At 37.5% G+C, this 19,449-nt stretch overlaps 10 protein-coding genes across 10 annotated transcripts; 5 read left to right on the top strand and 5 right to left on the bottom strand.

Moving 5' to 3' along the window:
- Positions 1-111: 111 nt before the first annotated feature.
- Positions 112-1,179, bottom strand: GCK72_014380 (uncharacterized protein; the record flags this gene model as incomplete). The annotated part of the gene is made up of 1 exon (XM_003102644.2): positions 112-1,179. The coding sequence occupies one exon, from the start codon at positions 1,177-1,179 to the stop codon at positions 112-114; it is 1,068 nt and encodes a 355-aa protein (XP_003102692.2).
- Positions 1,180-2,985: 1,806 nt separating this feature from the next.
- Positions 2,986-3,353, top strand: GCK72_014379 (uncharacterized protein; the record flags this gene model as incomplete). The annotated part of the gene is made up of 2 exons (XM_003102719.2): positions 2,986-3,148; positions 3,232-3,353. The coding sequence occupies 2 exons, from the start codon at positions 2,986-2,988 to the stop codon at positions 3,351-3,353; spliced, it is 285 nt and encodes a 94-aa protein (XP_003102767.2).
- Positions 3,354-4,469: 1,116 nt separating this feature from the next.
- On the bottom strand, positions 4,470-5,245 carry GCK72_014378 (uncharacterized protein; the record flags this gene model as incomplete). The annotated part of the gene is made up of 4 exons (XM_003102673.2): positions 4,470-4,739; positions 4,786-4,913; positions 4,958-5,050; positions 5,113-5,245. 4 exons carry the CDS (start codon positions 5,243-5,245, stop codon positions 4,470-4,472), a joined length of 624 nt encoding a protein of 207 aa, XP_003102721.2.
- Positions 5,246-5,463: 218 nt separating this feature from the next.
- On the bottom strand, positions 5,464-6,180 carry GCK72_014377 (uncharacterized protein; the record flags this gene model as incomplete). Its single annotated transcript, XM_003102741.2, has 3 exons — positions 5,464-5,733; positions 5,780-6,000; positions 6,048-6,180. The coding sequence occupies 3 exons, from the start codon at positions 6,178-6,180 to the stop codon at positions 5,464-5,466; spliced, it is 624 nt and encodes a 207-aa protein (XP_003102789.2).
- Positions 6,181-6,566: 386 nt separating this feature from the next.
- GCK72_014376 (uncharacterized protein) lies at positions 6,567-7,327 on the top strand (the record flags this gene model as incomplete). Its single annotated transcript, XM_053730264.1, has 4 exons — positions 6,567-6,699; positions 6,745-6,837; positions 6,886-7,013; positions 7,058-7,327. The coding sequence occupies 4 exons, from the start codon at positions 6,567-6,569 to the stop codon at positions 7,325-7,327; spliced, it is 624 nt and encodes a 207-aa protein (XP_053585036.1).
- A 183-nt stretch (positions 7,328-7,510) lies between these two features.
- GCK72_014375 (uncharacterized protein) lies at positions 7,511-8,256 on the top strand (the record flags this gene model as incomplete). The annotated part of the gene is made up of 3 exons (XM_003102692.2): positions 7,511-7,763; positions 7,814-7,941; positions 7,987-8,256. 3 exons carry the CDS (start codon positions 7,511-7,513, stop codon positions 8,254-8,256), a joined length of 651 nt encoding a protein of 216 aa, XP_003102740.2.
- An 841-nt stretch (positions 8,257-9,097) lies between these two features.
- GCK72_014374 (uncharacterized protein) lies at positions 9,098-9,958 on the top strand (the record flags this gene model as incomplete). Its single annotated transcript, XM_003102808.2, has 3 exons — positions 9,098-9,226; positions 9,273-9,809; positions 9,857-9,958. 3 exons carry the CDS (start codon positions 9,098-9,100, stop codon positions 9,956-9,958), a joined length of 768 nt encoding a protein of 255 aa, XP_003102856.2.
- Positions 9,959-10,111: 153 nt separating this feature from the next.
- GCK72_014373 (uncharacterized protein) lies at positions 10,112-10,447 on the bottom strand (the record flags this gene model as incomplete). The annotated part of the gene is made up of 1 exon (XM_003102655.2): positions 10,112-10,447. The coding sequence occupies one exon, from the start codon at positions 10,445-10,447 to the stop codon at positions 10,112-10,114; it is 336 nt and encodes a 111-aa protein (XP_003102703.2).
- A 2,664-nt stretch (positions 10,448-13,111) lies between these two features.
- Positions 13,112-14,248, bottom strand: GCK72_014372 (uncharacterized protein; the record flags this gene model as incomplete). The annotated part of the gene is made up of 4 exons (XM_003102803.2): positions 13,112-13,189; positions 13,236-13,927; positions 14,045-14,141; positions 14,189-14,248. 4 exons carry the CDS (start codon positions 14,246-14,248, stop codon positions 13,112-13,114), a joined length of 927 nt encoding a protein of 308 aa, XP_003102851.1.
- A 1,319-nt stretch (positions 14,249-15,567) lies between these two features.
- GCK72_014371 (uncharacterized protein) lies at positions 15,568-18,690 on the top strand (the record flags this gene model as incomplete). The annotated part of the gene is made up of 7 exons (XM_003102737.2): positions 15,568-15,595; positions 15,822-16,557; positions 16,615-16,722; positions 16,767-17,901; positions 17,949-18,218; positions 18,266-18,594; positions 18,642-18,690. 7 exons carry the CDS (start codon positions 15,568-15,570, stop codon positions 18,688-18,690), a joined length of 2,655 nt encoding a protein of 884 aa, XP_003102785.1.
- Between the last annotated feature and the right edge of the window lie 759 nt (positions 18,691-19,449).

Genomic DNA, 19,449 nt, shown 5'->3' with positions numbered 1-19,449 from the left:
AATTTATTTTCTGAAAATTTTGTTTACAATTTGTATAAACATTTCTGAATAATATTCGGTTTGTTTTGAAGTTCAAAGAGTTTGAAGAATTGATTTATTTGATTTGAGTATTCAGAAGAAACGAAGAGCTCTTTGTTTGTTGAGTTGCACTGCACGTTCCAGGAGACAAGATTTAATTTCATCGGAAATATCAAAGAAATTATTGGATTTCTTCAGTTCGAGAAGAGACTTAGTTGTTTTGAAGCTGTTGAGACAATGATTCTGAAAATTACTTCGTTCCAAGAAACCAAATGAATCAATACTCGCCATAAGTTCAGAAAGAGAAAACTTTTCAGCCAGCAACATCTTTTTACCGACATCCCAAACTTCAGTTGTCATCAGAAACTCTTCACAATAATCCATGATTCTATCTGCCAAGAACAAATCAGCCAACTCCATTAAATTCTCCACAAACTCCACTTCCATTTTCCTTCCAGTTGGATGAACGAAATCGAGAAAAATGACAAAATCATCGTAAGAAACTCCAGGAATTTCGACGCTTTTACTGTTCTTCTCCGTGAAATTTCCGAAGAACATATTGTAAAAGTACTTGGAATGCATTGCCAGAATCTGTTTGTTCACATGAAATTCACTTCCATCCACCACAATGATTCCGTTGGAAAATCGAGGATGTTCAATTGAATAATCAATGATTTTTCGCTTTCTGTATCCATAAATCCTCGTCAACTTTAGTTTTGCTTCAATTTCGAATTGTTTCTTCTCCAATAAACTTTCAATATCATCCACTTTCTCATTAGCCACCAAAGTCCCTTCCATACTTTTATTCTTGAAATCAAACACTTTCTTCTCTGAAATCACCTTCATCTTCTTGAAATTTCCTCTTCTTTTTCCATGCAATTTGTTCACATGAATCTCAATATCAGCTTCACAATTCCACATTGTATTCGCCGAATTCTCATTGCATGACAACTTGAAATTCAATTTTTTGTTAGTTTCAGAAACTCTCAAATTCCTGAATAGACTCATTATATTCCAGTTCATCAATGAAATAGCAAACCATGGAATACTTTGGATAGTCACTGATCCATCTGTCGATTTCTCGTTTCCTTTGAAATCGTTCGTCGTTAGTTTGATCTTTCCACAGTTGATATCATGACTAATCTCATTGTTTGAGTTCATTTTGACTAGCTCTGTAGAGTGAAACAGTTTGGATTTAGGGAGAAAGAAACTGAAACTCACTCTTATTCACGAGAAATTTTTCCGAAATAAAGATTTTTTTCCACAAGAAATCCAATGTGGGCAAAATATTTTTATTTCCACGTGTTAATTTTCAAAATTTCCAACTTTTTTCACCACGTGCCATTCCAGCAGCGAGACTGTGAAAGGGTTACTGTAGGATTACGGTACACAGAGAACCGTTAAAGTGCATGTTCACGGCCTCCTGCAGAGGCCCTCTCAAAGTACTGTGCGCAGTGCATTGAGAGGGCCTCCGCTGGAGGCCGTGCATGTTTAGAAGAGTGTTCGTAACAAATTCCAAAGTTCCAAAGATCTGAGTTTTTTTTGTTCGCTAGAAGTATCACTTTTGCTACGTCATCATTATGAACCCCCTTTCTTCTTTCCCTTTCAAATATTTACAGTTCAAACGTTCTTCGTCACACAATTCATATATTCATTCATTCCAATCTCTATCATTTTCCTTTATATTCCATTCAAATTTCCCATCCAAATGTGCTTTCATTGTCATTTTCTCTCCACATTTCGGGGGCGTCAAATGCCAATACGCATCGCAAAATATAAACATTTTTTCGCTTTTCACCCAACGGTTCAAGATTACAATTCTCAACCGCTTACTTATTTTATCGGAGTTTATTCAAAGAATTACTTTTCTCCGATCTTTGTTTCCAATTTCCATAAAGTTGCTAAATGCAAATCAAGTAGAGAAAGAAAAATAAGCGTTCGTCTGTTATTGCAATACTCGAATTTCAGTTCCTGTTAGATAGTTGCTGCAAATATTATGCGAACCTTAGGATGGGTCTCACAGCGGAAAACATGAAAATAGTAGTAAAAACATTTAAAATATGGTATTTTATCCATTCCAACTACGAGACCCATTCGAAACAACTTTTTCTCATGTTGTCCAGAACTCAAAACTTTCGATTTGGCTGGAAGTACAGTTTTCAAAAAACCGTGTCCTCCGTTGTGTTTGCTGAAGACTTGAAAAAAGCTTAACCTCGACATAAAATATTAAAACGTGAAAGATTCCACGTTTTTGCAGTTCTTTTTGTTGTTGACGACACCGTTCAGACTGTAAAATATTGTGACTTTTCTGAGTTTTTCTAATGTCGAAAAAATCCACGTGTTCATTTTGAGTCCGAAAGAGAAGTCACCACTGTATTCTGTACCGTGTTTACTTATCTTTTAGAGTTTTCTAGAACGTTCTTTCACTCTATTTTCACTGAAAACCGTCCATATGATTTCATCATTTGATATAACTTTCACCCAGTGCCCGAGACCTTTTCCATTCGTTGATCACCCCATCCATTTCTCTGAAAGTTGTTTTCAATTTGCATAATCCATCATGATGTCTCCAAAAAATCAAACAATGTCCGTGTCCGTGTCCGTATTTCACCTACAAAAAAACCAGTCAATCGCTGTATTTTTCCGGCTCTTCGTGGTCAATTTTTCAGTTCTGTCCTGCCACTTTCACACCAAAAGAGCGCATGTGTGTTTTGACTTGAATTTCGAAAACTTGATAATTTGAATTTTGATGTCTGATATTAAAAATAGAATCCACCCTCTTTTCAATTCGTTCCATGTTTGCACATATTCAGTTTCGAAGGTATTCCCCCATATACAGTTATAAAATTCAACGGTCTCGTGTATTCAGGTCACTCATCGCCTATTTGTTGACCCTTTTTTTTTTTAACTTTCCTACATTGAATTATAATTTCTAAATATTAAAATAGTTCCTTTTCAGCATAGAAAATGACAAGAACCCGCAAAGTTCAATGGGCTGATGATGACGGTGTAGAAGTTCAGAAGACGTCTACATCGAATTCTGAATGTCTCAAAATGAAATCAAACACAAATGCGAAGAAATTGGTTCAAGTTCGAAGTTATAGTGGATATGCCGAATCTCATGCAGATGGTAAGTCCTACTTCATTGAACAATTCTGAAATTACACATTCATTTTTTAATTAAAAAAATTATTTTATGAATCTATTTTCCAGAGAAAATAGTTCAAACATCTCCAACTCAACGCAAAACTCAAAAGTTCGATCGAAATTTGTCTACAGTAGACGAGGAAGAAGATGAGGATGTCAGTGAGAACAGTGAGAACGAAAACGTCTGAATTTCTTTTCTATTCATATATATTTTGTCTGAAAATATGTGTTTTCGAATGTTTTTATCCAAAATGAATTTTATCTAGTCGATAAACTGTTTTCACGAAGATAGAGTTTGATTGGAAATTGTACTCTTCAGAACTCACGGGGTAACAGCGATGAACCTCAAATTCCTCTCGTAAATCGACACCGAGAGAGATGCGTTGCGTGTGCGTCGCGGCTCCCTTCAAGTGATAAGCCGCGAAGCTCGTTTTTTCATCAAAAAAGTTTAATTTTCTTCATTTTTTCTCGTTTAAAACCGACTTTTCGTATATTTACTTTGTTATTCGTTCAAAATATTATTACAGAACCAAAAAAATCTATTTTCAGTCAACTAATGCTGCGAAAAATGGACAAAATCAGCCTACAAGTCAAGAGGAACTTTTCAGGTTATTTTTTCCACGTATTATTTCCGTTAAGACAGTTTTCCCGTAGATTTATGAATAAAACTTTCAGATTTCTTCTTCAACGTCTTGTCAGCAGCTGAAATTGTGAATCTTCGGCTCAAATTCACCTTAACAACGCTTCTTCGAAATTCAATGTAAATTTTCATTATTTCTCTAATGTTGCTTTGTTTTTATTTTACTCTTTTAATAAATTTGATAATGTTTGAAAGTTTTGTGCTGTACATGTCATTAGTTGTGAGTATTCTCATAGTTTTCCTTGTCTCAAATCTCTTTCAAATTCTTTGTCTTTTTCGCATTTTTTAGTTCCTTTATGTCCAAAATAACGGTTTATGAAAAAGGAAAACGTTATTCTAGTTGATTTTGACTTTTTCTTCGAAAAAAACGCCTTTTTATTGCGTTTTGAGTTGAGGAAAGGAGCTTTTTCATCGCGCCGAGCGCCGTCGGCCGCGTCGCGGCTTATTCCGTTCGAGGCGTCGCGGCTCTCGTGTCAACAGAGCGCGCTTTCACGAGGTTCATCGCTGTTACCCAGTGAGAACTCAGATAAAACTGTCACATGGCAAAACATAAATGGAGTTGATGTATTTGAAAACTAACGAATGAGAAAAAAAACAAGCAGAAAAAAAAGCTAGTTTATTCAGGAACATTCAAAATGGGAAAGATTAATTTCAATTGAAAAAATCAGAATCTAGTGACGGGCCTCTTTTCTAACCATTCTTTCAGCTTGTCAGTTTCCAATATTTTTCGATGAAATTCTCCCAGAGTCTTTTCATTTTTCAAGTCAAGAAATTCAGCATTTATCAATGTTGTCAGATTGTCAGCAACCACTAAATCAGCCCACGTCAACTCGTTTCCAACCAAATATCCTGATTCACTCTTTTCCAAAATCTTATTCAAATAAGTGAGATATGTTTTCACTGCCGGTTTCATCACTTCTTCGCGAATCTTTTTCTAAAAATAAACTGGATTAATGGTGTTTTGTGATCATATATTCTACCATGTTTTCCTCTGATTCTCCTGTCAAAACACCAACTACAAATGTTCGGAAACTTTCAATAAAGTCCTTGAAAGTGTCAACGATAGCGTCAGCTAACAGTTCTTCTTCTGAATTCTTCCCAGCAAAACCTAGAATAAAAATTTGTTAGAACCCAATTTAGCAGTTAACTTACCAAACTTTCTTGCTAAATATCTAGCAATTGCTGTTGATTGGGAGAATGGAACATTATCAATATATAGAATGGGGACTTGTCCAGTTGGAAGATCTGCAGAAATATGTACAAAAAGAAAAACTCAATTCAAAAATAGAAAACGTCGGAAAACTTACTTGGTTTCAACTCGGCAAACTCTTGATCTTCGATTCTATGATCTTCATATTCCACTCCCGCCAAATGAAACAATTGTCGGGAAATCTCAGCGAGGCCACGAGCATTAAAATAGACTAATTTGTAATGAACCATTCTTGTTCAGACAGAATGAGAGAGTCTCGTCTCAAAAGATGATATCGATTAAACTTTTTTGTCTGCGGAGATTTCGGAGCAACTGGTCATTGAGCACATTATCTGAAGAGTAAACAAACACATTTGTTTGTCGGAAGATTCTTTATTTCTCTTGTATTGAAAAAGAAAGCATTCGGAATTCTGTCACTTTCAACAACTTTATTCAATAGATTAAAAAGTCAAAGAGTTGAAAACTTTCTCTTCTCCAAATATTCTTTCAATTTAGGAGTTTCTAGAACTTTCTGATGAAAAGAAGCCAGCGTCGTCTCTTCTTCTGGTTTGAAGAAATCTGTATTCTTCAGTGTTGTCAAGTTTTCGGCAACTGCAATATCAGCAAAAGTCAACTTGGATCCGACAAGATATCCTGTTCCACTCTTCTCCAAATACTTCTTCAAAACAGAGAAATACACCTGAACTGCTGGCTCAACAATCTCTTTGCGTGCCCGATCCTGGAAATAAAGCATTCAATTTCCAGAATTGAATTCTGTAATTTACCAATTCGTCTTGCGATTTTCCAAAGAAAAGTCCGGCTCCATAATGTTTGAAACTAACAAGAAAATCTTTGAAATGATCAACAACTGAGTCAGCAGTTGCTTCTTCTTCTGGAGTATTTCCAGATAATCCAAACTTTCTTGCCAAGTATCTCCAGATTGCTGCAGACTGAGAAATCTCGAATCCATCGACACTGAGAATCGGTACTTGTCCAGATGGAAGAGCTGAAATTATTCTTGATTATTCTTGGTCTCTGAAAAAAAAAACAAACTTGGTTTCAGTTTTTGAAATTCTTCGACTGTTAATCGATTATCCTCGAATTCCACGTCGGCAAGAACAAATAGTTGACGAGCAGTTTCAGCCAATCCACGAGCATCGAAATAGGTCAATTTGTAATGAACCATTTTAGATTTATCAATTGAAATCAGATTGGAGAAAGTACTGAAACAGCTTGTTTTATTGATGTCCACTGAAGAAAATAGAAAGAACAAACAGAGAGAAAAAGAAAAAGACAAAAAGAATCAAACACTCTAAGTGCAAAAATGAGATCAAACTTCAAAACAATGACAAAAGTTAGGGTTTTTCGATGATATTTGATCTAGATTCTACAAGAAAAAGAGATTTCTACTTTCTTTTGTCATCATTTTCTGAAGGAAAACACCAAGAAAACAAAATGAACTTTGGTTAGAAATCAAGAGAGAAATGATGATATTGCATTGATAAGAGTAGTATAAAATATTGGTTCCCAGTGCAATTTTATATCAAAATAACCAATTTATTGTTCTGAATAATGCCAAACTACAAGCTTTCATACTTTGATGTTCGAGCTCTCGCTGAACCAGCTCGTATCATTTTTGCTCTTTTTGATGTGCCATTTGAGGATCATCGTGTTTCCGTCGAAGAGTGGAATGAGTTGAAGAAAAGTAAATTCAATTCATCGGAGACAAACAATAATTTTATATTTTCAGAAACTCCATACGGACAGCTTCCAGTTTTGGAAGTGGATGGTGTTGAAATCGGACAATCAATGTCCATCACTAGATATTTGGCTAGAAAATTCGGTAAGTACTACTCAATTGAAACTATTAATTTTTCATGAATGTACTTAGGAATTGCTGGAAAAAATGCAGAAGAGGAAGCTATTGCTGATTCAATTGTTGACCAATATAGAGATTTTATCTTCTCGTTCCGTCAATTCACTTCTTCAGTATTCTACGGAAAAGATCCAGAATATATCGTAAGTTCTCTGATGAGTATCATACATCAAATTGTTGATTTCAGAACAAAGTGAGAGTCGAAGTAGTGGATCCAGCTCGTGATCTCTTTCTAGGAATTATAAACAAGATCTTAAATAAAAGTGAATCTGGATATCTCGTTGGAAACTCATTGACATGGGCAGATATTGTCATTGCTGATAATTTGACTAGTCTCCTCAAAAATGGATTTTTGGATTTCAAGAAGGAAAAGAAATTGGAAGAATTCTATTCGAGAATTCACTCCATCCCAAAAATCAAGGAATACATTTCGAAGAGAAAGGATACAAATCTTTAGAAAATTGTTATCTGTTAATTTCTACAATAAACATTCAATAAAAAATCATGCCACAAATATTTTTGATTCTTGTCGTTTGACTTGTAACCAGTTCAAGTTTGTAGTATCTCTTACCGTAATTTACACGCCCATAAAAGTAAACACTCCGAAAAAACATTCATTCATTGTTGTTTCCAGACAAATATGATTCAATACAAACTGATTTATTTTGATGTTCGGGGACTTGGAGAAGTGTCTCGTCAGTTGTTTCATTTGACTGGAACTCCTTTCGAAGATGTCAGAATTCCAAGAAATAATGAGAAATTGTGGAAAGAATTCAAGAAATCAACCCCATTTGGTCAACTTCCACTGCTGAAAATTAAAGATTCAATCTCTGAAACCGAAATTGAAATCCCGCAATCTTCTGCAATCGGAAGGTATTTGGCGAAAAAGTTTGGTAAGTTTATATTTCTGAGTGAAATATGAAATTCAAAAGAAACATTTCAGGATATTCTGGAAAAACTCCAGAGGAAGAAGCGATGGTTGATGCTGTGATCGACCAGTTCAAAGATTTTTTGGTTTCTCAAAAACAATTAACATTGGCTTTTCGGAGTAAAAAATCAGAAGATGAGATAGTGAGTTCTAGACAGAAATCTGTTCATCTAGAGTACTTTTTTTAGAAAAGAATAATTGACGACGTTGTTAATCCGGCTAAGAAAATCTATTTCGAGGCTTTGATCAAACTTTTGGTAAAGAGTCCTTCAGGATACTTGATTGGAGATAATCTCACTTGGGCAGATCTCCAAATAGCTGATAATTTAACAACATTGAAAGGTTTTGGATTGTTTGTATCATCAGAAGAGCCCATTCTATCCGCATTCCATCAGAAAATCATGAATATTCCTGAGTTGAGAAGCTATTTCGATAGTAGACCTTTGACGATGCTATGATTTTTTTCTTCAGTTTTCCTATTTGTTTTCCGAAAATGAACATTCTTCAATACTTTAAAAAAATTGTTTCAATCTCAACTTTGAACTCAGAACATTTGTGTCAATGTGTTCAGTAGTAACTAACTACTTTGACGGTCAAAAACCACCAGAAAACAACAAAATGATGACAAATGAATGTTGCGGAGAGTGGTCAGAGAAACTAGAGAAAAAGGGAAATCGTGTTATAAACACTTCACTCGTTTCAACTATAAAAAGAGTTTCTCACTGAAGAGCATAGTTCAGTTTAGGAAATAAATTTCTTTTCTGATAATTCCATTATTTTCCCTTTACTCGATTATCAGTTCAGTGTTATTTACGTTGAATTGAAACCAGGTTTGGATTTATGTTATAAATAATATCGGCACGGCCTCCTGCAGAGGCCCTCTCAAAGTACTGCGCGCAGTGCATTGAGAGGGCCTCCGCTGGAGGCCGTGTATCGGTGATTCAGAGTGACTTCAGGATTAATGTACGCATGGATACGGTAGTTATTGCAAATATTCGTTGTGTCGATATCTTTCTGAATGAAACAAATCACCATGGTTACTAACATTTTGCATGCGATTTCTCGCGATCTTTTTCAAAATGTGACTGATTTTCCAATTTTTCTCTCCATATTATTATGAATTCATTTTTATTCATTTTTGTTTGAACACTGCCGCAAGAAATGGGCGTGGCCGCCGCGTGAGTGCGGCGCGGACTTCTCATGCACAGATAAAAATGAATTCATATTACCTGTCTCTTCCAGTTTTCGACTCCGAAAATCTTGTTATCCGTCAGAACAAATGCATTATTATTTTTAGAAATGGCACCAAAAACTATTTTCATCACCGGAGCTAACCGCGGAATCGGTCTCGGACTTGTGAGAGAACTTTTGAAAGTTCCGGGAGTCGAGACACTTGTCGCTGGAGCCAGAAATATCGACGGAGCGAAGGTGATATCAGAATAATAAACTTTTCAAAATAAAAATGTGTTTTCAGGAACTCCAATCTCTTGCCAAAGCCGATTCTCGCCTCCATTTGCTCGCAGTTGATGTGTCGAATGATGAGAGCCTCGTGAGCTCAGTGAATTCTGTTTCCGGACTGGTCGGTGAACGTGGACTGAATTTACTCATTAATAATGCTGGAGTAATTGAATCATATGGAACTTCATCAACTCCAAACCGTTCCACCGTTCTCAAATGTATCGATGTAAATGCTGTCAGTGCACTTTTGGCTTCCCAACATTTCCTACCACTTCTCCAAAAAGCTGCTTCGAAAGTGTCAGGAGACAATTTGTCGCCAGATCGTGCTGCCATTATCAATATCGGCTCTGACTGTGCATCCCAAACACTCAACTTGCGTGGATCAGGACCAGGAAATTCACTTCTCGCTTATAAAATGAGCAAAGTAGCTATGCTCAGCTTCTCTCGCTCAATGGCCGCTGACTTCAAAAATCTCAATATTCCAGTACTGATCACCAACATTCATCCAGGATGGGTTCAAACCGACATGGGAGGATCCAATGCAGAAATTTCAGTGAGATTCAATAATTTTCCTATCGTTCGAGAATATTTACTTTTTAGGTCGATGAGTCTGTCACGAAGATCGTTGCTAGTATTGGAAAGCTTGATGCAAGTCACCAAGGAGGTCTCTTCAACCGCGATCTTGAAACAATGCCGTTCTAGAATATTGCTTCCATTTTGATATAATGTATTTATTTTTAAGCATTTATTGTTCTTCGTACTTTTTATTTTTCTTAAACAACTTTTTTAAATGAATTTTAGATTGAGTTAAAGGACACCTATGCGGCTAAATAGCATTATTTATAGAATTTCATATCAAGTGAACTGTGGATTGCGAATTTCTCGCGCAGCAGGTGTTTCAAAACAATCAATAAAATAGCCCGATTCTCCTTGCAATGACATATTCAGAAGTCGTTTCTGAAGTTCTCTATGATTACTCAACATTCTATTCGTCTCATTTGCTTCCATAACAGGACCGCGTACAGCCGTATAGATACGACATGGATGATGAATTGTACTGTCGAGAGATGTTATATCGGATGTTAGTGGAATTGGTTGGGGTAGTCCCAGTAGCTCAGGCATCTCTTCTGCTACTGTCTTGAGTCCTGTCGGTCGTTGGTGACAAAAGATTGAGGATGAGAGTTTGATCATCGAAAATAATAGAACAATACAGCTAGTCGACTAAATTATCACTAACCATTTCACGCGAGTATTCTACTTTTAGGCAAAGTTGTTGATCTTCTTCATTTCGATAGCATACGAGCTCACCGCCTTCTGGAACTGGAGTACGTAGTCCTTCCTGAAAACATTTGATTTTACTAGAAACCCCTTTTTGGCACCTTAGAAGTTAAAAGACTCATTCGACGTGACGGAGGCGATGCTAGCATTATGGAGGAGAATCACGGAAGAAAGATGTCGAATTGTGTTTAGTAGAGTGAAAATGAATCCCAACTTTCACAATACATTATTGTTTCGATGGCATTAGAAAAAGACCATCCACGTTAATGAAAGTTCACGATTTGAAAAAGTGTTTATTATTAAAATAAATTAAAGTTCATTCATATGTAAGAAGATCAACAAATAAGTGAAACTAGATTCAGTAGTGTCCCGTAAATGTCATATAAATAGTTATTTTGTTCATATAAAGCCTCTATATAGTACCATAGCAATGGAATATATGAGTTTCCCAATTGGTAAAATAATGGGGACTGCTAGAGGGATGAGAACAGCAGTTCTCTGATCCATTGGGAAGTACAGCATGGCTAATAAAGAATGGTCGTTATTTGCAGAATCTGCGAGACGACGTGCTTCGAGTAGACGCTCAAAATTGAGAACTCGGCCAGGACGAACAACATCATCGAGAATCCTCACAGCACGAGTCGCCCGATCAGCCACGTCATTATTGATCGCAATGTTTGAAATCTTCTGAGCAAGTTGGTCCAAAGCTCGAATTGCACTAGCGGCGCGCATAGCGTTGTCAACAGATGCACGAAGACGAGCACGAGCTATCTCCCATTGACATACGGCTACAGGAGGGCGATGCAATCCGATAGAAAGTTCAGCATCCATTCCCATTTGGATTCTGGAAATAACTCAATTTTTTTATTGAGAACTATTAAAATCCGAAATTCAACGTTTACCTGATAGCAGCTATTGCTTTAGATTCTGTTGCTTCGTTTCTAGTGAGAACAGCTCCCCATGAAGCTACAGCGACTCCATGAATATCTTCTCCAGTTTCATCGAGTACAACGACTGGCTCTGTGGTCTCAAGTATAACGAATCGAAGAACAGTTTCCTGTTCTAAACTCGTTTGCATCTGCGAGTCTACTTTTTTAATTAGTTCTTCCATTGCTTCATGAGTTAATGTCCACCTTTCTTGCACATCTTTCGCCAAAAATTGCATTGTTGGCTCAAAATCCCAAAGATGTTCGGAGGAAACTTCAACTCGAGTAACTCCTTTCACTTTTTCTGCGAACTTTCTCAAAGCTTTGGTAGTAATCTCTTGTTTTTTCAATGATTCTTTCGAAATTTCAGTATTCTCGTGGAGATGAATCACTTGAATGTGATAACTGGTGGCTAATGGAGCTGAATCCCAAACCAATCGTTTCTGAATAAAAGAAGAAATGAAGGCTATATCCTCACACATACCTGATGGGAAAGAGGGAGAGCTGCAATTTGCCATGGTTGCATTTTTTGACGAAGATCTCTCCGGACAATTGAATTTAGATGGGGAATATCAATAAGTGTTTCTGATACTAATTCAGTGACTCTACTGGATGCCTTCTGTTTTTCTTCAGTCTTCACTGGCCATTGAATGAAATTCCATTTTCCGATTCCTAGCTGAACCCGTGTTGCTGAATAGTGTGTCCAATCCTAAACTAATGTAATATTGAAAACAAATTCTCGGAATTAATCATACCTTCTCTGGAACTAAAGCCACAAACACTTCGAAGAACTCTTTGTCTTCTTCAACATCCACAGAGTGATCTTGTTCAAGTTGTTCAAAGTTTCGAACACCTAAATACTTGGTGGTCCATTGGAATTCTAATGGGGACACGACTTCCTTTGTCGTCAAGTTTGTCTCCAATTCTTTCATCAGTTTCTCGACATCTTCGACCAATAAATCCGAAGTTATAGCAAAATTGATACGTGTTGAAACAGTTATTGATCTATTTGAGGGGAAAGTTGGAAATGGTGCCCGATACGTGGATGTTGTGAGATACCACATTGGAATTCCGATGAAGAAAACAAGAATAACGAAGAAGAAAGCTGCAGCAAGTTTGTAAGGACGTTCCGATTGAACATATTTAATGAATGATTCCTGAAAACAAAAGATCAGATTCCAAATAGTTGGCTGAAACGCCTTCTACCGTAATCTCTCCTTGTTCTTCTTCCTTTTCTGCCTGTCTTCCTAGTAAAAAGTCAATAATTTTTTGCTTCATGCTTATTGATTCTGCATCTTTTTTTACTTCTTCTTCGTTCATTCTGTTTGAAGTTTTTCGAATATAAGTTTTAACATGATCAAAAGTGATTTAATATAATAATAGATCCTGAAAAATACAGAAATTTTGAACACATATTTTGGAGTGAAAAGAGGGCATTTTATTGGAATCTCACAAGAAAAATACCAGTAGGAAAGGCGGATTCAGAAAAAAATAACAAAAATGAAGAAATTGTGACAAAACGATAAAGAGAATCGTAAGTATATTTTGCAAGGTGTTTGAAATTGTGTGACCGGTATTTTGTGGTAAGTCGATAAAAAGCTGCGAAGAAGTGAATACAATTGATGTCAAGATTTCGTTGATTGATTATTGATTAATGGGTATAATACCACTTTGCCCGTTGAGCGAGAATATCCGATTTGAGATTTTGAGCGAAACAAATGCCAAGAACCTGCAATACATAAATAAAAGATTGAACTTTTATCTGGCAGAATCACCTGTATTATAGCAATTATAACCATCGAAACAGCAACCAATAGCATGTTATTATTAAGCCAAAGTTGAAGTTTCGGTAAGCATCCTTCTGTATAAATTGATGCAGTATGTGCCATTACTCTTTGTGCCGCAAGATGTGCTGTCATATGGCTTTCAGGCTTTATTCGAACTCCATGTCCACAGAAATAGTTTTTGAATTCAAGTTTGCTGCTGTTAACACAGCATGAGAACGGAACTCCACCGGCTTCTGGAGAAGCCACTTCTCTAGCCTCAATCGAAAAATAAGTGTTACGATCCCAATCGTCAGCTCCATTGATTCCACAACACATCCACGTTTCTTGCATAGAGTCGATCAACAATTGAAGATCTGGATCATCTCGATATCCAACGACCACATCATTGAGCAAGTTTCGGATGTAGTTATCAAGTTGATCTCGGCATGCATAGGCGAAAACTCCAGCAGAAAGTTCAGCAATAAGAAGAAGACCGAGAAGCGTTGAATAGAATGTAAGAAACGAAGTGTTCTCACGAAGAGATCCTACACATCCACTGAATCCAATGATGAAGGTAAGAAATCCCACAATGAGAAGAGGCCAAGTGGGATCAAGATAGAGCTTGGATGCTTTGCTTAGCATATTCACAAATGTGTTTTTTTCGATTTGAGCCCATACTCCAAATAGAAGAAGTCCGAAGCCTGAAATAAAAGAGGAAATCAAATGTTCCCCTTGACATTTTCCAAAAGCATTCAGAAAATCTACTTATTTCTAAGACTACTATTTTTTCTGATCTTATAATAGCAAGATGAACTAACCCAGCAGGAAGAAAATAACATTGAAACTAAAAACGGAGTATTTCACACAGCAACTGATTTCTGATTCTCCTCCAGCCCCAGGAGCATATCGTATTTGCTGAAGTCGTTAATTTAAAAAATACTGTAACCTTCGTATAAACTTACTGATTGTCTGTATACCCGTTGCTGTGCTCTGTGAGGCACCGGTTGGCGTCGATTGGCCATCTGAGAGGCGAGAAGTGGCCGTTGATGTTCTGGCCGGCGAGCAATTTTGCTGAAAAAAAATATTAGAAAAAGAAATTTAAGTATTGATTAAAAAGAAATGTGAAGAATTGTTGAAATTGAAAAAGATCATTGTGACCCAGAAGCTACCGGAAGGAATGGATTAAATTGACCAGTGATTCACAAAAAATGTTAACAAAAAAGAAAAGAGTGTGCAAACACAATGTTCCAGGAAAAAAAGTTCCTCTTAGCTTCCCCTTTCTTTTTCAATAGTCTATACTGAACGATGGACTGAGAAATCTGGGAGACGAAGAGAAACGTAATACGTTATCTTGTTACTAGCAGCCTCGTCTTCGTTCTCCTCTGTGTGGTCTAGCAGGCATAAATGAATTGATTTCAAATGCTGCCGTCTAGTTGCATAACGTTAACTGCATATCTTCATTCGATACGGGAGGATAAGAATTAAGAAACAGAAATAAACTTATTTACTAGTATAAATCTGATCAATCAATATTTTAAATATTTTACTCATGGGTTACACTCGTGAACAAAGCGACAAGAGACAGCAGTATAGTAAGAGGGTAATTATATGAGGGGAAGCGAAAATGTGTCCTTGAATTGAAGAATTGTTAGAAAACGGATCGGTAATAGGATTGAAGAACTTTAGCCACGAAACTTTCAAGATTAATGCATCTACAGATTTAGAACGAAAAACTTCTGATAACTGTTGAAAACTAGAACCCAGAATGAAAAAAATTATAAAACTATCACACTTAACAGAATCTTCTCATCTCATGCACATTGCAATATTCAGAAAAAAAAACTTTTGCTAGACAACTCTAAACGAAAGAAAAAACTAGCATCTTTGTTCTCATCGTCAACCTCTTGGGAGCTCTGATGCAAATCTGATAAATGGTGGCGTACAACAGCTTGAAACATAGACCTCCTCGTTGGGAATTCAGAGAAATTCTCAATTATTCATGAATCTTTGGCATACTCAAAATAGTTTGCATTTTGAGTGATTTTTGTTTTGAAGGGAAAGTCATTTGAACAGGCAAAGATAATAGATTCTTAAAATTGTGAAGTTTCTGGCTCTGAACAAACTGAAGATGTGTCGTGTAAAATCGAACGTGGCATGCTGTGCAGCTGTCGACGGCGACAGCTGAAAGCACATATGACTAATTTTCCGACGGGCTACGATACACCGCGTCGTGTTTGCGTACAAGGCATCAAACTTGACACCAAATTGCAGACAGACACGTAGCAAAAATTTTCGTGAAGAATATAAATTTTGGAATTTGCAAATTTTATAACACGCCAAAATGAGTATTGCGCCGAAAAATAAAGGAGGTAACCTTGAACTGTTGTCATTGTGGTTCGTTATCGTTTCATTTCTTGTTCATTTCATTCTAGACAGTCGTTCCGTAATCTGCATGACTTTTTTATCGCTTCTCAACAACTACCGTTCGTTTCAAATCTATTTTATTGTGAACTCCTCTGAGTTTTCTGCATAGTCCTACTTTATATTCGTTCATATAGAATATTTCTCAACCGCTAAAAAATATATCATTTCCAGGTCAACCTTCGAGAATGAAGACCAACAAGAAAGACGAGGAAGCTAGTGGAAACGTGTATGCTCATCTTGACAAGACTTCAGTCCTACAGGAATGCCGTGCGTTCAACGAAACACCAATCAACAACAAGAAATGCACATTCATATTAACTAAACTAATCTACATCATCCAGCAAGGAGAACCAATAGGAAGAACTGAGGCTACAGAAGCCTTCTTTGGAGTAACGAAACTTTGGCAAAGCAAGGATGTGAACCTCCGTCGCATGATTTACTTGGGTGTCAAAGAAATGGCCGAAGTGTCGGATGATGTTATCATTGTGACTTCTAGTCTCACGAAGGATATGACTGGCAGAGAAGATCTTTACAGAGCCGCTGCTATACGTGCTCTCTGCAAGATTACCGACACCGGAATGTTACAAACGATTGAACGTTACATGAAGCAAGCAATTGTTGATCGCAACAGTGCTATCTCTTCATCCGCTGTCGTGTCCTCTATTCATCTGATGAGGAAATCAGCTGAAGTTGTTCGTCGATGGGCTAATGAAGTTCAAGAGGCTGTATCTTCTGATAATCACATGGTCCAGTACCACGCTCTTGCTCTTCTTTATCAAATTCGTGCCAATGATCGTCTTGCTGTTAACAAACTTGTACAGAAGTTCAGTAAGAACGCTCTCCGCAGCCCATACGCTGTTTGCTACTTGATTCGTATCGCCACCAGATGCCTTGTCGATGATGATCAGTAAGAAACATTTTCTAAAGATTTATATGATTCGTTTGACATATTCTCATCTTTCAGACCAGATTCTTCTGTATTCACCTTCATCGAATCCTGTCTCCGTCACAAAAGTGAAATGGTTGTTTATGAAGCTGCTAGAGCTATTGTATCTCTTCCACAAACTACACCGTAAGAATTTTTTGTCGTTCTATAACATTTCTGAAATTTTTCAGATCTGAAATCCAACCAGCTATCACTGCTCTCCAAATGTGTTGCACTTCACCAAAAGCTGCTGTACGATTCGCGGCTGTTCGTACACTCAACAAGGTCGCCATGGCTCATCCAAACGCCGTTATGAGCTGCAATGTCGATCTCGAGAAATTCATTACCGATCCGAACAGATCGATTGCAACTCTTGCAATCACAACATTGTTGAAGACTGGAGCAGAATCAAGCGTTGAGAGACTTATGCAACAAATTTCTGGATTTGTTAATGAAATTTCCGACGAGTTCAAGATTGTCGTTGTCGATGCTATCCGATCGCTGTGCTCTCGTTATCCTCGCAAGCACACAGTTATGATGCCTTTCCTCGCAAAAATGCTTCGTAATGATGGAAGCTACGACTATAAGAAGGCTATTGTAGAGACCATCATTGCCATAATTGAAGAGAATCCAGATGCGAAAGTTGCTGGTTTGGCTCACTTGTGTGAGTTCATCGAAGACTGTGAGCACGACAATCTTTCTACTCGTGTTCTTCACCTTCTCGGAAGAGAAGCTCCAAAAACTCCAAATCCTTCTAGTTACATCCGGTTCATTTACAACCGTGTCATTTTGGAAAGTACTAAAGTACGAGCAGCTGCCGTCACTGCTCTTGCCAAGTTCGGCGCTCAATGTGTCGACTTACGCCCATCAATTCAAGTTCTCCTGAAACGTTGTCTTCTGGATTCTGATGATGAAGTTCGTGATCGTGCTACTTTCTACCTCAAGATGCTCACTGAAGCCGCTGAGTCGCTCATACACAACTTCATTCTAGACGGTTTGCAAGTTTCACCAGCTGGTCTGGAACGTTCAATCTTGGATTATCTTCGATCGCAGTCTTACTCATCTGCATTTGATCTCCGCACCGTCCCTGTAGTACAGCAAGCTCTATCTCAACCTGAAAAACGCGTTCCACAACTCATTGAAGAAGAAGAAAAACCAAAAGCTCCGAAGGTTGAACCTTATGCTGCTCAACTCGCCGCTATTCCGCAGTTCGCTGCTCTGGGCCCTGTATTCAAATCTACAGCTCGTATCGCCCTCACTGAATCCATTGCTGAGTACACCGTTCATATGATCAAGCACACTTTTGCCAATGCAGTAGTCTTACAGGTAATCTGAGATCAAAAATTGTTAAAGCATTAAATTATTTTTTTCAGTTCGAGTGTAAGAATACAATGAACGATCAACTTCTTCTTGATGTTTCGGTTGAATTGGAGGATCCAGATGGTGAATGGGAATCAAAAGAAACTGTTCAAATCAACAAACTACCATATGGAGAAATCCATTCAGCCTATTCCCTTCTTGAGTTCCCAGATTCAGGAGCGATTTCTGGTTCTTTGGGAGCTATCCTGAAGTTCAAAGTAATGGATGTTGATCCTACTTCTGGTGAACCGGATTCTGAAGACACCTACGATCAAACCTATGTGGTAAGTCAAAAGTTTCCCTAATACTTCATGAGTCTTTAATTTTGCAGTTAGAAGAAGTGGAGGTTAATGTCTCGGATTCCGTGCAAGGGGTTGCAAAAACATCGTTTGCTTCCGCTTGGGAGGCATTAGGAGATGATGGAACAAGAGAAGAAACATTCCAATTGTCTACAGTTGAGAACATCCCGGATGCTGTCAAGAAAATAACTGAAATACTTGGTCTCGTACCGTGCGAACGATCGGACCGTGTCCCCGAAGGAAAAACACAACACACGGTTTTCCTTTCCGGTGTTTTCCGTGGAGGATATGAAGTTCTGTCGAAAGCAACGGTGGCAGTCGATCCGAGTGATAATTCGATTGCAATGAACATAATCATCAAGTGAGTTTTTAAAAAATTTGTAAATATGTGAAATGTCGACTTTCTAGATCTAACGAGCCGCTCGTGGCGGATTTGGTTATCTCCGCAGTCGTCTGAAGTATTTCTGGAACACAACTATTTTTATCGCTCGGGATTTTCAGAAATATTGCATGTGCATAGTCTAATTTAATGTTATTGGAGTCGGTTTATTGTGATGTGTGTTTTATTGATGTTTGCTTATAATTTATTGTGCGTTTTTGTGTCGACAGCTATTCTTTTGGAAGAAAATAAAAATGTCATGAAGAAACGGTTCCAGAAAGTAAGGACAATCTGTGATGACAAAGATACCACACTAGTTTTTTAGTTTCTTTTATATTCACAGATTCCAGAAGCATCTCCAGAGGGGTGAAAGTGAGTTTTTGATGCATCAAATGTATTTTTCATAACTAAAAAATATGAGGACGTCATACCACATTGAAAACGAGAGATAGGCCCATAGAGCAACTGTTCCCATTTTTTGTGATCTGATGATCGACTTTGTGTCTCTGTCATCTATTCAAACCTCGTGATCTCTTGTTTCCGATTGAAAGTTTCCCACATTTCCTCCACCAGGGCTCTAGAAAGCGCGTTTTCCGGGGCACCCTTCAGTTTTATTTGATCTTATAACCTTCTCTTTTCCTAAGTAGCGTGTTCCTGTTGACATCAGGCATTTTTGGCTCCGTTCCCATTGACAGCTGAACTGGGAAGGTGCTAAGAAATTACCATTAGGTAACCCAAGAGCAATGTAAACAATGCTCACCGTTTGTTCTTAGTCATTCTCTTCGCAATACGTCCCTCTGCGCCTTCTTTCTTTAAATCGCTCGTTTCATTGAGAGA

The sequence above is a fragment of the Caenorhabditis remanei genome, chromosome IV (assembly GCF_010183535.1).
Source record: "Caenorhabditis remanei strain PX506 chromosome IV, whole genome shotgun sequence".
In the NCBI taxonomy this organism is placed as follows: domain Eukaryota; kingdom Metazoa; phylum Nematoda; class Chromadorea; order Rhabditida; family Rhabditidae; genus Caenorhabditis; species Caenorhabditis remanei.
Note: the sequence above shows the minus strand (reverse complement) of the source record. Positions and strands in the feature narration are given on the sequence as shown.